General features: G+C 35.2%; 1 protein-coding gene across 1 annotated transcript; it reads left to right on the top strand.

Moving 5' to 3' along the window:
• Positions 1-270: 270 nt before the first annotated feature.
• Positions 271-5652, top strand: slc25a6 (solute carrier family 25 member 6). The gene is made up of 4 exons (XM_084122847.1): positions 271-549; positions 2138-2624; positions 4090-4230; positions 4334-5652. The coding sequence occupies exons 1-4, from the start codon at positions 439-441 to the stop codon at positions 4489-4491; spliced, it is 897 nt and encodes a 298-aa protein (XP_083978973.1). The 5' UTR covers positions 271-438; the 3' UTR covers positions 4492-5652.
• The last annotated feature ends 8723 nt before the right edge of the window (positions 5653-14375 follow it).

The raw sequence follows: 14375 nt of genomic DNA, 5'->3' as shown, positions 1-14375 counted from the left end.
GTGGTCATATTGGGAAGTTATCACAAGGGCTATTTCTCATAACTGAGGTTTTAATTCAAAAAGGTCTATTATACTTTTTTTTTCCCTTTAGCAGTGATTTTGTATGTTGGTTTATTGTTTAAAACTCTTTTAAATTAGAATCATATAAGAAATGTAATCAGTTAGAACATAAATTAGCATTTCTACATTATATAAGGCATAACCCAATTCATTACAAGGTTATAAATTAGTTAAAAATAGCATGTCATAAAATGTTCTATAGGACTTGTTGATTCGGGTGCAAACATCGCGAGAAACCTCGAGAGTTGGCTGTAGAGGACAGGACACACTACGCATCTCCCCATCACTTTCCGCTCTACTCTACCTCCTGCTTCTGCAAGCAAGCACTGAACGTACGTCGTGTTTTCTAATACACTGAGCTAAAGAATCAACGCTGCCATGGCTGATGCTGCCATTTCTTTTGCTAAAGACTTTTTGGCTGGTGGTGTCGCAGCGGCAATTTCCAAGACCGCAGTCGCACCGATAGAGAGAGTCAAACTGCTGCTGCAGGTGAGACCGTGAGGATTATCACCTTGACTAATCTTAGCGCACTCTGATATCTTATGAATGATGCATGCAAATACATAACCAGTTTTCTGTCGCATTTAATAGTAACATGAATTATCTTGTGGCGTTGACGTTGATTAACGTTAAGACACGACTTTGTCCTTCAGAGGCCATTTTTGAGTTGTCTGTTCGCAACATCCGCATCCCTCGAGCATCTCTACTCTCAAATTTGCATTCTAATACCAAGTGTCTATTCTTGAGTTCTCTTATTTGGATCTTTATATCTAAATTTTAGTAACTCGAATGTATTTTAAGGTCAAACTGTGAATTTCTATCTGCGTGCTAGGTGGTACATTCTGTCCCCTGCAGTCTTGTCTCGTGTTACAGGCCGAGACATTATGTTTAGATCTTCCAGGATCAAAATTACTATTAAATGAGCATAGTATAACCATTTTGGATCAAAAATACAGTAAAAACTGTAATTTTGTGAAATAAAGTTACAATTAAAAATGACTGTTTTCCATTTTAATATATTTTAAAATGTATTTTGGAGGCTTGTTTCTGCCACAGAATAAAACAGGTTATTGAGACTTTTTACTAGTGGCACTCGCTGCAGAGTCAAATGACGTCTAGCTCCTCCTCACTGTACGTCTAAAGGGGTGGAGGGATTTTGGAGGGTTAGGGTGTGGTTGGAACTTGAATATTCTCGCTGGATGTAATGGGTGGAGCTGGACGGTCCAACCACCTAACCCTACCCATAACCCTTTGGCTAAACATAACTCCACCCATTAGGTCCACAGAGGTGGAGCTGGACTAGGACAAGCGCCAGCCATTATGTCCAGAGAGGGGGAGCTGGACGTCATTGGGCTCTGCAGTGAGCACCACTTGAAAATGTCAGCATCAGTTTTAAGTTTTGCATGATCCTTCCTAAATAAAAATTATTATTTTCAATATTGAAAACAGTTGTTGCTGCTTAATATTTTTTTGTGGAAACTGTCATACACTATTGTACAAAAGTATTTTTTTTAAGAAGTGGATACTTTTATTCAGCAAAGATGCATTAAATTGATCAAATGTGGCAGTATAGACTTTTATAATGTTACAAAAAGAAATAAATGCTGTTCTTTTGAACTTTGTATTCATCAAAGATTCCTGCAAAATAATTACAAAAATTATTACCAAATAAGCAAATCCAAATCAGCATATTTGAACGATTTCACACTGAAGACTGGCTGTTGAAAATTTAGCATTGCCATCACAGGAATAAATTACATTTAAAATATATTACAATAGAGAACAGTTATTTTAAATTGTTATCAAATAGATTTTTATAGTATTATAAAATAATACTGTTTTACTGTATGTTTGATTAAATAAATGCAGCCTTAGTGAGCATACATTTTTTTTATTTCTCATTACTAGACACTATTTATGGTGGTTTCAGTATTTAACTCCATCCGTCCCTGTAAAAACCCCAACCTCAAGATACAAACATCAAACTAAACCCACTCATCAAACTGATTGGTTGATACAAATACTGTTCCAACCCAGATATCATGTAACTCACAGGATTGTGTGTTTCACTTTACAGGTACAACATGCCAGCAAGCAGATCACTGCAGACAAACAGTACAAAGGTATTATCGACTGTATTGTGAGGATTCCTAAGGAGCAGGGCTTTATTGCCTTTTGGCGTGGCAACCTAGCCAACGTCATTCGCTATTTCCCCACACAAGCCCTCAACTTTGCCTTCAAGGACAAGTACAAACAGGTATTCTTGGGTGGAGTTGATAGGCACACGCAGTTCTGGCGATACTTTGCTGGCAACTTGGCCTCCGGTGGAGCTGCAGGAGCCACTTCCCTCTGCTTCGTCTACCCCCTTGATTTTGCTCGTACCCGATTGGGTGCAGATGTCGGGAAAGCTGGGAGCTCCAGAGAGTTCAATGGGCTGGCCCACTGCCTGGCCAAAATCTTTAAGTCAGATGGGTTGCGGGGTCTGTATCAGGGCTTCAACGTCTCCGTCCAGGGCATCATTATTTACAGGGCGGCCTACTTCGGAGTCTATGACACTGCTAAAGGTAATAGGTTTGTGCTTCAGAGTATTATAGTAGCTTTTATTTGTATATTTTCAGGTTTCATTTTCATTTTAGTTTGTTTTAATTATTTTTGTTATGTGCTTTTGTCATTTTTATTAGTTTTTAATTATGTTTTTTTAGCTTTATTTGATTTCAGTTGTAGTAATTTTAGTATTTCAACTTATTGTATTTCAGTTAGTTGCCAGTTTTTCATCAAATATTTATATTTTATTTTATTTCATTTCAGCTATATTTAAATTAATGAAAGCAACTTGTAATCGCTTTAATTAATAATAACGACACTGGTTTGAAAGTTTAGAAAAAGTCAAGCTTTGAAAATTTGTATTTAGTTTATATATTTCTTCCTATTTAAAAATGAACTTTTGTGGACCAGGGTGGAAGAACACTTCACTTCCCAGAATGCATTACCTTTGTTTTCTTTCAATAGAGTGCAACAGTGCAAACTCGATTCATTTTCTCTACAAGGAAATTGATTTTGAACGATAACATATAAACCTTTAAAGGCTGCTGTGAGCTATGAGGTCATTAATCCATTGTATTTGCATCAGCTGAAGCCGTCAGCCCTCATTATTTCAGCTTATTTTAAAAATTATCAGGTTTAACAGTGGAATTCCTGGTAAAAAACTACATTACCCATGATGCTGTACAGAAAATTACACCAATCAGTGCCCACCCCCCTTTTTTTTTTTTTTAGCTGTGCTGGTTCTGGAAGTATCTTTTCCATACATTTTTCCCATAGGGATTTAAAAAAAGTCTTTGTTAAAGAATTATAAGCCATAAACCAAGCCAATCAACTAGGTGAATTACAACACTACAAGCTTACACTGTTTTGAAGCAAAAAAGTTTTAGAAAATTAAACAAAAAGACATAGGTACAAGACTGTACATATATATATATATATATATATATATATATATATATATATATATATATATATACATACAAGTATTTTGAGAGCATAGGGAGATCGCCTCGATTACATAATTCGCAGTGCTTCATGGGAGTGGGCGGAACTTTCTGGTGTAATTTGCTGTACAGCATCTTGGATAGTGTAGTTTTTCACAAGGAATTCCACTGTTAAACATGAGTGTTTTAAAAAATAAGCTGAAAGAAAGCAATACCATGGATTAATAACCTCGTAGCTCACAGTAGGTCTGTCTTTAAAGGTTTATTACTTCCGGAACCCTACTGTTTCACTCTATTGGCGATTGGCTCTTTTATTTAGAAGGCGGGACTTATTCTGCCATATTGCCATTGCACTTTCGCCCATTCATAGTAATATGAGTGCACTGTTTTTGTGTTTCTAAAGTCTTAGATTAGCTACAACTCTTCCTGTCATTCCAGTTAAACTTGTGATATGGCCAGTTCAATTCAAATTCATACTGCTAATTCTTGAGTTCTGAATTAAACGAGGTCCATGCATCGTTTCTTGTGTGGTGGCGTACAGGCATGCTTGCTGACCCTAAGAACACCCACATTGTGGTCAGCTGGATGATTGCACAATCTGTGACGGCAGTGGCCGGCGTGGTCTCCTATCCCTTTGACACTGTGCGGCGTCGCATGATGATGCAGTCTGGGCGCAAAGGAGGTATACAACACACATATGCTCAAACATATTGGCTCATCAACTCCCTGCTCTCTATCAAATATGCATTTATTTAAACTCGGGCCTTTGTCTTTTGTTTTCCCAGCGGATATTATGTACACTGGAACCATTGACTGCTGGAGAAAGATCGCTCGTGATGAGGGCGGCAGAGCGTTCTTCAAAGGGGCTCTGTCTAATGTACTCAGAGGAATGGGGGGCGCTTTTGTGCTCGTGCTTTATGATGAATTCAAGAAGTATGTTTAAACAACATATGCTAAAAGAAAGTAGAATAGCTTTTACCACAGTTTTGTCAAGCTTTAACCGAACCCTCTCCACTCCGCACAGATGTGGTCTGAATTAAATTGTGTTAGAAGCAAAAAAACATTATTATTTTAAATTAATTCTGTTGGTTGCTATATTTTTATGTTCAGAAAATGCTCTTTCCTTTGATGATAAAAAGAAAAATCAAAATTGTATCAAAAGAAAGCATCTACTGTATATGTGTGATTTAAGTGTGCAGCCAGAGAAATATTACAGATAAAATTATAAAAAGAAAAATAAAGCGAAATGTTTTGCGTATTTATGCTCAGAATTATTTAAAAAAAAGATTTTGTCTATAATATTCCTCCATAAATCTGAGCCGTTGTAAGTATTCATTAATATGTTGTCTATACCGTGCAATACCATAATTCCTCCTCAAGATGGCGTGACACGACAGCATTTTGTTCTGCGTTCATATACAGTACCATGTTCTTGTAGTCCTTCAGTTCTCCTAGCCAAGGTCTGTGGTTACAAGGATATACAATATCACTCTCAAAACAAAACGTGGAGTTCAAACACACAGAATACTGTTCCACAGTTTAAACGTTTTCTCAAAGTTGGACTTGAAAAACCAACTGAGAGCAAGTGTCCGATGGAATCATAGACGTATTAAATATGACGCTTTAATTCACAACAGATTTGCCCTCTATGTGTCTCAGCAATGAAAGAGAGCCTAGTAAAGTGTTCCAGCAGAGAATGTGTGGAGCCAGAGACATGGCATTCACAGTCAGACCTTATGTGACACGAAAAGTGTATTTCCATGATTTCTCTTTTTGGAAGTCCGCTTAAGTATTTTCCATCTTGGATAATGAGGGGAGTCATATTTTCATGGTCATTTTCTTGTCAGTCTCAGTGTTTGGTTGCGTCAGGCTGATCTTGATGAACTAGATCCCGCTTTTAGAAGTATAAATGTGAGGGCAAGTAAGGAAGGGTATTTTGAGTTCAGTAATGACACTGGAACGTTACACTCATTTTTAGCATGTAGAGCTATTGTAATATTATTCCACACTTTATGGAGAAAAAGGCTGTAGCCTACTTACAGATTCAACTTGCAGTAATGTACGAACACCAATGCTTGTGAATTCAATAAAAGTGGATACCCTATTATGCTCTTATGTTTTTGGATTTTTAATCATTTAGGGTTTGTGGCAATTCAACGTTTATGAACTTTTAAATCTCCATATGAAAGCTTAAAATGTTATCTGATCTAATCCAAAAATATAAAAGACAAACTAAAATATTTTGTCAATAAAATGCAATTATTAACCTTTTCATATACAATAATAGCATGTTTTAATAATTAAAAGTGAACAAATGTTTTAGTTTGACAACGAACACAGCAAAACAACAATACAGCATGGTTCATAATTTCTGAACATTGACTATCAGTCTTTATTCACCTCTTCCTCGTGGTTTCTCAATAGAATTCATAAGCATTAAAGGACTATCTCAACTGCTAAATAACAATAATTGGAGATTAAAATAATGCAGATTTTTCTCGTACTGTATACAAACACTAAAAACTGAGATGAAAACTTAACTTCAGTAAGAAATTTGCTACGGTTAAATGTTCAGTGATATCTTCCAAAGATTTTTGAATTTTGGCGCAATTCTTTCTCTATATATAGTGTTGATATGGTATCTAGTAAGCTACACTAAGTTTTGTCATGCTGGCATGTGTGGAAACTTTTAAAACATGCCTGTTACAATTAGCCCTGCGTTAGGTTGTGCCCCGCTCACCCCTAACTGTAATTAAATTACAGAAAAATCAAGACTTTAAGAGTAATCCCTTACTTGACTTTTTCAAGGGAAAAGTAATCAAATTACAGTAATTAGTTACTTAGTGATCCATTACATCCAACACTGTCCCTACATAACATCTACTGACAGCTGCCACATATAGCTATGGTACAACGGGGCTAAAGGCACACCTTAAGAAACAAATTGCTTTTCACTATTCCCATGATTGCAGAAAAAATATACATGTTTGTATTTTTGTACATTTATAGAGCAACAGATTTTGTGTGAAAATAAATCATAAAAGTGGTTTATTTTGTTTAAAAATCGTATAAATGTCTGAGGTTGCAAGGTGGGTCGCACGTTATTTATACAAATACTTTAGCTAAAATAATATATTTTTTATAATGTCTAATTTAATACTTGTTCAAAATAATCACTTTAGCAAAGTTTGCACTATTTTCTGTTTATTTTGATAAGTAAAATAATTCATTTTTGTTCAATAAATAGGCTATACTTTCATTAAAATGTTAATATAAAAATACATTTTAATATATTAAAAAGTAAAGATTCTGAAAGCACTGAATGAGATCCCATAATAATTTAATATAGATTTACAGTAGTAACATTAAATCATATTTTATTAGCCTATATTATATGATTAATATAATATATTTTTTAAATCTGATGGTTTAATTTTAAATATGGTGATTATTTCTAAGGTGGACAGCCAACTTATCGACTAAAATAGATCAACTATTTTTGACTGTCAAAATGCCGGCGGACACAGCTACAGTGAGTTGTTCAAAATCTTAAAAATCTGTACACAAACAATGCTCTCAATGCTCGAGTTCATGTGTAGAGCCTTTGGTGATGCTTCGAGCAAAGTTTCATGTTGTGTCGAGCCTTCTTAGTGTTTTAAAAATAGTGATTTTTGATGCTATCTTAGAAGTGCCCCAAGCACTCCCATTCAAAAGGCAATTTGACCGAAAACGAAAATACGGTCAAACTTAAAAGTGGCGTTTCCATTCTAATTATGCTTTTACACGAACGTTTGCTTCGGGTAGATTAACAAAAAAAAAACTAAATTGCATTTTGGCGAGAGTTACCCTTTAAATATTGTGCCTTTTACCCCAAATACCATACTTTTACATATTCAATATTCAATATTGAAAAACTGTTGCTTTATTAGCTTGAGCAAAACTGAAAATCACTAAGAAAAATATACTCAAAATATATTCAATCATTTTAGCAATTCTGATTTGCTACTTAAAAAAACAAACATCAAATATTAAATCAAATTAGCGCAGAATCAACTTTACGTCAAGGATCAGACAAATTTTCACGTGCATCTTGAAAAACAGATGTTTTGGAAAGTGCTGCGGCAAGTTTTTGTGCCATCTTGTGGTTTAGAGGAAAATAAAATTTTACCCAGTGGAGCCTATAGCCCCGTTGTACCCTATCTATATATATATATATATATATATATTCTGCATGGTTAGATTGTAGAGATTAACTGGAAAAAAAATAGCCAATACTGTGTATTAACAGAAAAGCAATGAGCATCCATGGCAATAAAGGGTAAAACGGCAAAACAATTGTCTTTCTCAGAGCATTTCAAAGCTTCTGTAATCAAGGCTGATCTACAATCTTAAGCACAGCTGGACACAGTCTCTCTATTATGCCTCTGATTTTGTTTACTACAGACAGACTTTGCAAGACTTTATAATGAAAACCATGCAAGTCAATCAACTGACAGAGATCAAAGGCCAATGTAATTTACCAAAATGGCCATAATACAAAGCAATCTTCTGTAATGTGAACTGCCTCGTCCGACTCCAAGATACTGTACATGTCAGATAAATATTAAGTAATTTTCTTCAAATGCAACCTTGACAGGGGTTTGGAATTGCCAACCTGCAAGTAATTATAATACTAGTGTTAAGTGCTTTGATATTAAAATGACTGGTTTAAAACCATTAACTTTCTTCAGATAACAGGAAATGTACAATTGTTACCACATGTTGATACTTTAGAAAACTACGTGTTCATTGACAACATGTGACATGAAATTAAAACATTATCTGCTTTCCCTTATATGAATTCTCATGCATTTTAACTGGAATTTGGTGAAACGTTTTTAAAATCTGCTCTTTATTTTTATCATTGCACTATAACGATTATGTCTGGGCTTTCATATTTATGTTTTGAATTTACAACTGCTAAGCAGACATAAGAAGTCCACATGATGGCACTGTTGAAATGAAAATAAAACAAAGTAAGGGTTGTGAGATGTAAGATGAACTGCTAGAAGAAACAGATCTCGAATCATAACAAACATGAACTTTCAACAAACTCTTAACATTAAAAGCATGCGGTTCTATCTCAGTTATTTTTTTATATTTGTACTGTTTTGTTTGCTTGTGGCGTCATCCATTCTGAAATGATGTAATTCTAAAGCCATTTTTACTTAATTTGAGAAAAAAGCAACGAAAAAGTTTGATACAAGCTTCGGTGATTGTGTTATATGGCATTAACTGTGGCTATACTGAGGTATCCACTAGATCCAATGTTTGTTGTGGTCAAAATCCCATGTGCTCTGGCAGCAGCCTCAGTCAGTCAATCTATGAGCAAACACTCATTGAGGTGTGGACTGTGAGAAGTGAAATATTTCATGACAGGGCTTTCATCCAGACCTCTGATGACTCTTTGTTGTTATTTCGGAGTTGTCCCGGCGGACCACTCTTACCATGCAGTCTGCTGGCTGCATCTCATAAACACACACATACATACACACACTGCTCGCTTCAGATGTCTTGCATGCCATGTTCGCTGTCATGTCACGCACCTTTATGCTCTTTCATTCTGTTTGAAAAACAACAACAGTAGCATGTATCTGTAAGGGTGTTGTGTCCTTAATTTTAGATTTATTTACACTAAAAGATAGACCTTTCTTGTTAGTAAATAAAGGAATTTTTGACTTCTAGACTATTAAATCAATGATTTATACCAGGAATTCATACACTTTTTATGTCAGCCAAACAAAAAATGAAATATTACTTGAAGATTTTAAGTTAATATTTCACTTCACATGTTGACAGTTTTCTGATGTTAGTTAACGGTCACATGACATGCAGGAAAACATTTTTATTTTTCATTATTTATTAGTTTTTATTTTTTAATTATTTTATTTTTTTATTTTTACGATTTAATTATGACTAGTTTTTCATCAACTCACGAACCCTGCCGAACTCCCAGGATTTGGGAAAACCCTGATTTTTACTTTCAGTAAATTTGTTTATACACATTTTAGAATAATAATAGGGTTCTACATTTTATTTGTGGGGGGAAAAAAACTGCTGAACTAAAAAACAAAATATAAAAATATACAATTACAATCCAATTAAAAACAATATCAAATATACAATTATAGATTATTTAAATCTAGATCTATATTTTAAAGAACTATGCTATAGAGATTATAATTGTTAATGATTCTGATAAATGTTTATTATTATTATTATTATTATTATTCATCAATCTGTTGATTTACTAAGCCCTGTAATGACCATAAAAGTAAATGTAGGTCATTTCAGCATCAGAAAGCAAATAATGTCTTCCCATAAATAAAAAAAAGATGCAGAGATAGAAAAAAGAAGAAGCATGCACTTACTTTTTTATAATGCTTGAGTCAGACTGATAATGCTCTGAGATATGGAGAAAGTTCTATAATACATTTAGTTCCATAAAGGAACTAGTGGTTAGTGTGGTTAGCTTGCGACAAACATGTTTTTGCTCAGCTACTGTTGTCTTGTACACTGCAAAATGTAAGTGATGACCAAACCTGATAACATTAAATTTTAATAACAATTAATTTGACAGGTTTTTGAATGTGAATGCACTTAGAATGTTTTATAAAACTCAGTTAAGTCTCTTGAAGCACAACTAGCTACTCCACACCTCTGACATTGACCCTTTTTGTCGACCTTTAGGGTGCCCTTCCCTCAAACGAACAAACAAACAGACATTGATCGTCACGCGCAGTCATGTTGACTTTCAACAGCTGTTTGTTTGATTGTAAGTAAGTCAGTGGTCAAAGCAAAAAAAACAACAACAACTGTCGCTTTCTTTTCCGCCGTTTATTGCGGTGGCTTATTGGCCCTGACATGTTCTAGTGCCTCTGTTTAAGACCAGTGGTGTCGTTCCAGTGTTTGACGGCTGTCACATATCACAAAACTCCACTTTTGAAGCGCAAATAGGTGACCCTCCACCTCAGTCCCACGTATCTCTCTTCTTCTCTCTAGCAACAATAACAATCAATTGTTCAACATCAGAAGGTTCTGAAGAACAACCTATAAATCATATGCATCCCCTGCTGGTCTCTTGGCGGCCAAGTTGACTTTACTGAAGCGTTTCTTTGATCGTGCACTGCTTTGATTCACTTTTCTCTCACCCTTTTAGCTAAACATATCATTGGAATTTCGCTCTTTGTTCCTGACAGGTCTCGTCTTAGCTCGGTTTCTCTGCAGACACGCAGCCCTTCCCAGAGGGGGAGAACCGCTCCACAGCCCAGACGTAATCGAGTGCTGCTCAAAGATTTATCCTCATCTTTTCAGTCGACTCTCTCTTTTCCCCTTCGCTCTCTGCCTTGACATCTCCAGGCCGGCGTTCCATCCCTCTCTGTGGCACAATTGAAATGACAAGGTTGGTGTGGTCAGTGTCATTCAACGTTTTATAAATAATGCTGAGCACAAGTCTCATTAATCTCTATTACAAGCAGAGATCTTGAAAAAACAGTGGGATGCAGTGGATCTTTGAAAACTATCGTCATTTATTGAGAGATTTCACTGTCTTTGTTTGTAATCTCAGAGACCCCAAGAATTTTCATGTAAAAAAGATGAGAAAAGAATTAGTAATTTGCCAAATTATTCTGATTTTGCCCTCTTTTTTTAATCTTCAAAACCCAATAGGTTGACATTTTCTAGCATTGTATGCACTTCTCAGAAATGTACATAATTATGTTTTAACATATAGAAACATTATTAAAGGGGCTATATGCAACTGTTTCCCCAAAATAAACGTAACAATAGCCTTTTTATTTGACCATGTATGACTCAAACATCTCCTGATGAGCATACTGACACCTTGTCAGCTCACAGTGGGTGCACCTATAAGCCTGTATCCTATTTTTCCTATTTTCTGTCGGGTCGGATTTTTCGCGCGTTGTCTGCGGATGTGACGTCAAGCGCGTTCATGTTAAACGTTTCAGATCACTCTGCCACCACCGCTAGTCAGCAAACAAACTTAGTTTCTCAAACAATATATGTATTTGACTGTTCTTACCTCTGTAAACATAATGTTGACTTCTTTGCAGCGGATGACTTGTGAAGTGTGCACGTACGAGAGCGAGCAGAAAGGAAGAGCAGTTCCGTTTTTTGGCCACAGGTGTCAGTCGCGAGTTTAAATTTCAGAAAAAAGCATATAGCCCCTTTAAAGCTGCAGTCTGTAGTTTTTCCTCTTTGTCGCCATCTCTGTTCGAAATCTGCGATTGCAGTTAATCGCGGAATTATCAACTTTACGTGGGTTGTGCCTCGGCACGGCACAGCGCGGATGAATCCAATGTTTTGAGGAGAATGTGCGGCTGTCAGTCGCCGCGTCGGTGTGGATACTGTCATTTGCAATCACAGTTTCTACTTTTTGGAAGTATGACCAACATAAGAATTTTCACCAGAAAATGTCATCTGAATAACATTCACTTTTGTTCTGACCAACTAAGGGAAATTAAAGCATTGCAGTAAATCGCGCTGATTAAATCTAACGATCGCTTATCGTACGTCAAACCGTGCAAATTATACTTTGTTCTCAAATTGTTAATGTTAACAACATCAATATTGCGTGACTGTATTTAATGCCCTTCCGATGTTTGTCCTTGTTTTCGCATGGGGCTGGTTGCAGTCTCTTTTTCTGTGGTCACTCCGAAGTCCAAGGTCTTTTGCGTTTTACAACGGGTGAATCTCCAGTTGTCACTGGTGATTGTCGTTTGAACCTTTCTGGATCCGCCATCAAATTGCTAAGTTTAATTATATCAAGTGCTGTGAGAAAAGGCTATAAATCTTCACCTCCAACATCCTCACACGCAATATAGCCTACTAGCCGAGACTCCTTCTTTACGTCTACAAATGTGACGTAATGACGCAAAGACATGCTCGAATTTCCAGCGGAAATCCACCAGCACCACTGGAATTAAAAACATTATTACAAGTTTAGCGTTTTGAATCGAGCTAAGGCAAGCAGAGAGTTTTGAACACTGGCTGGTTATGTACTTGCTCAAAAATTTATTTGGAATAATCTTTAAACCAAAAAAGTTACGGACTGCAGCTTTAAAAAAAAATATTCACAAACTTACCACAGCAAAAACATAGTAGAAAAATACAAATAAATAAGTGAACAAATAAAAACAAAGTCAGAAAATTAGAAAACCTTATCATGTGAAAATTCTTATATATAATGAGACCCCTAGAAGATGATTAGTGCATGTTATCAAGTTAAGATCTTGTTTAGAATCAGTTTGCATAAAATTAGGAAAAGTCAACTGATTCTTAAATGTTAAGCATGTTTTTTTGAGATATTAATGGAATGTTTAAACATAACCTGCAGGTTAATTAAATAATAAAAAGACAGTAATTAAGTGATTAGACAAATAAACAAAATAATTAAATAGACATAGTGTAAATGCACTGGGGCGTTTAAAAAAATGTTTTCATGACAAGAGGGTAAATAAACACCAGCTCATTTCCTTTTGACTTTGAAATATGTAATGAACATCTAGGTGCAAAAACATGATCATTATCTATTACAAAAAAAAAAAAAAACACAAGAAAAACAGCACCAGGCCCATACTGTACATGTGACTGTTTGCACGCAAGACTCTTGCATCTGCTTTTGTGTGGTAATCTATCTAATAGTGATATGTGATATCTATCTAATAAATTTATGATATGTACAATGCATGAGAAAGAAATTGTCTTTATTGCATGTATTTGATTAAGTCTTCTGTGGCTGGAACACATATTATTATCAAGCTGCTTGTAAGGTTTGGTTAATGAGACAAATATGTGACTCATATAGCAGTTACGGTATATCAGATTGGAAAAATTACTCACTTGAACATAACATAATTTTTATTATTTGTGGCACAGTCACAACATCTGGTGGTAGGATTTTGTGATTGCTAATTGTAGAAGACTAGTAAGCACCGTGGTAAGTTTTAAATATCACACAAAAGTAAAAGAAAAACATTCAGTAAAGTTGGTGTATTAGCCTGGTTATATATGTCTGACCCTTGTTCACTTCCTCCCTCAGGTTCTAAGAAGCTACATCTGATCTTGTGGTGAGATAAGTGAATTCTATACAGTGAGAAAATACCAGATAATCATATTGAGAGCTAAAACTGTTGGGGAAAATATCCAACATATATTTCACACCTTGGCCACATTCATGAAAATATGGTTAATAAATCAAATAAAAAGAAGAAAGGAGAGGAGGAATTTATTTCAACACACGAAAATTGACACCAATAATAAATTAATAATGTCTTAATTTGCAGGTTTTTATAATATGCTCTACAAAAAAAAAATAAAAAAAAATTGCATTCGATTTCAGCAAAGAAACATCTTCCTATCAATAACCAAATCAAAAAAAAAATTATTTTTATTTTTTAGTTGATTTTATGGTTATTTGCTGCTTAAATTCTTATATGAATCTATCATCCATTACCAGAAGTAAAGCCCTGGGTTCTTACATCAGTAAACATCAGTACATTGATATTTTTTACAAAGAGCAAGAAAACATGAAAGTGTTTTATAACATCAAAAGAACTTAAAAAGTTTCCCCTATAACTGGGTGAAATCACCAACAAAAAATTTACTAAGAATCTACCAGAGTCCCAAGAAATAAATGTGAACTGAATAATAAGAAAGACTTTAAAACAAAACTAGTGATGTGAGAGAGTTACAAATCAGAACCCTCCCTTCACACTAGACCTATGAGTAAGAAGTGAGGGGGAGATAACGGGAAGGAAATGAGTGGAG

The sequence above is a fragment of the Abramis brama genome, assembly GCF_963993115.1.
Source record: "Abramis brama genome assembly, chromosome: 8".
NCBI lineage: Eukaryota > Metazoa > Chordata > Actinopteri > Cypriniformes > Leuciscidae > Abramis > Abramis brama.
Note: the sequence above shows the minus strand (reverse complement) of the source record. Positions and strands in the feature narration are given on the sequence as shown.

Bases quoted from the DNA above. Each gene is read 5' to 3' on its own strand.
- slc25a6 (XM_084122847.1), top strand. From the start codon at position 439: ATGGCTGATGCTGCCATTTCTTTTGCTAAAGACTTTTTGGCTGGTGGT. The intron at 2,625-4,089 runs GTAATAGGTTTG...GGTGGCGTACAG, and splicing joins AGTCTATGACACTGCTAAAG to GCATGCTTGCTGACCCTAAG. The intron at 4,231-4,333 runs GTATACAACACA...TTGTTTTCCCAG, and splicing joins GCAGTCTGGGCGCAAAGGAG to CGGATATTATGTACACTGGA.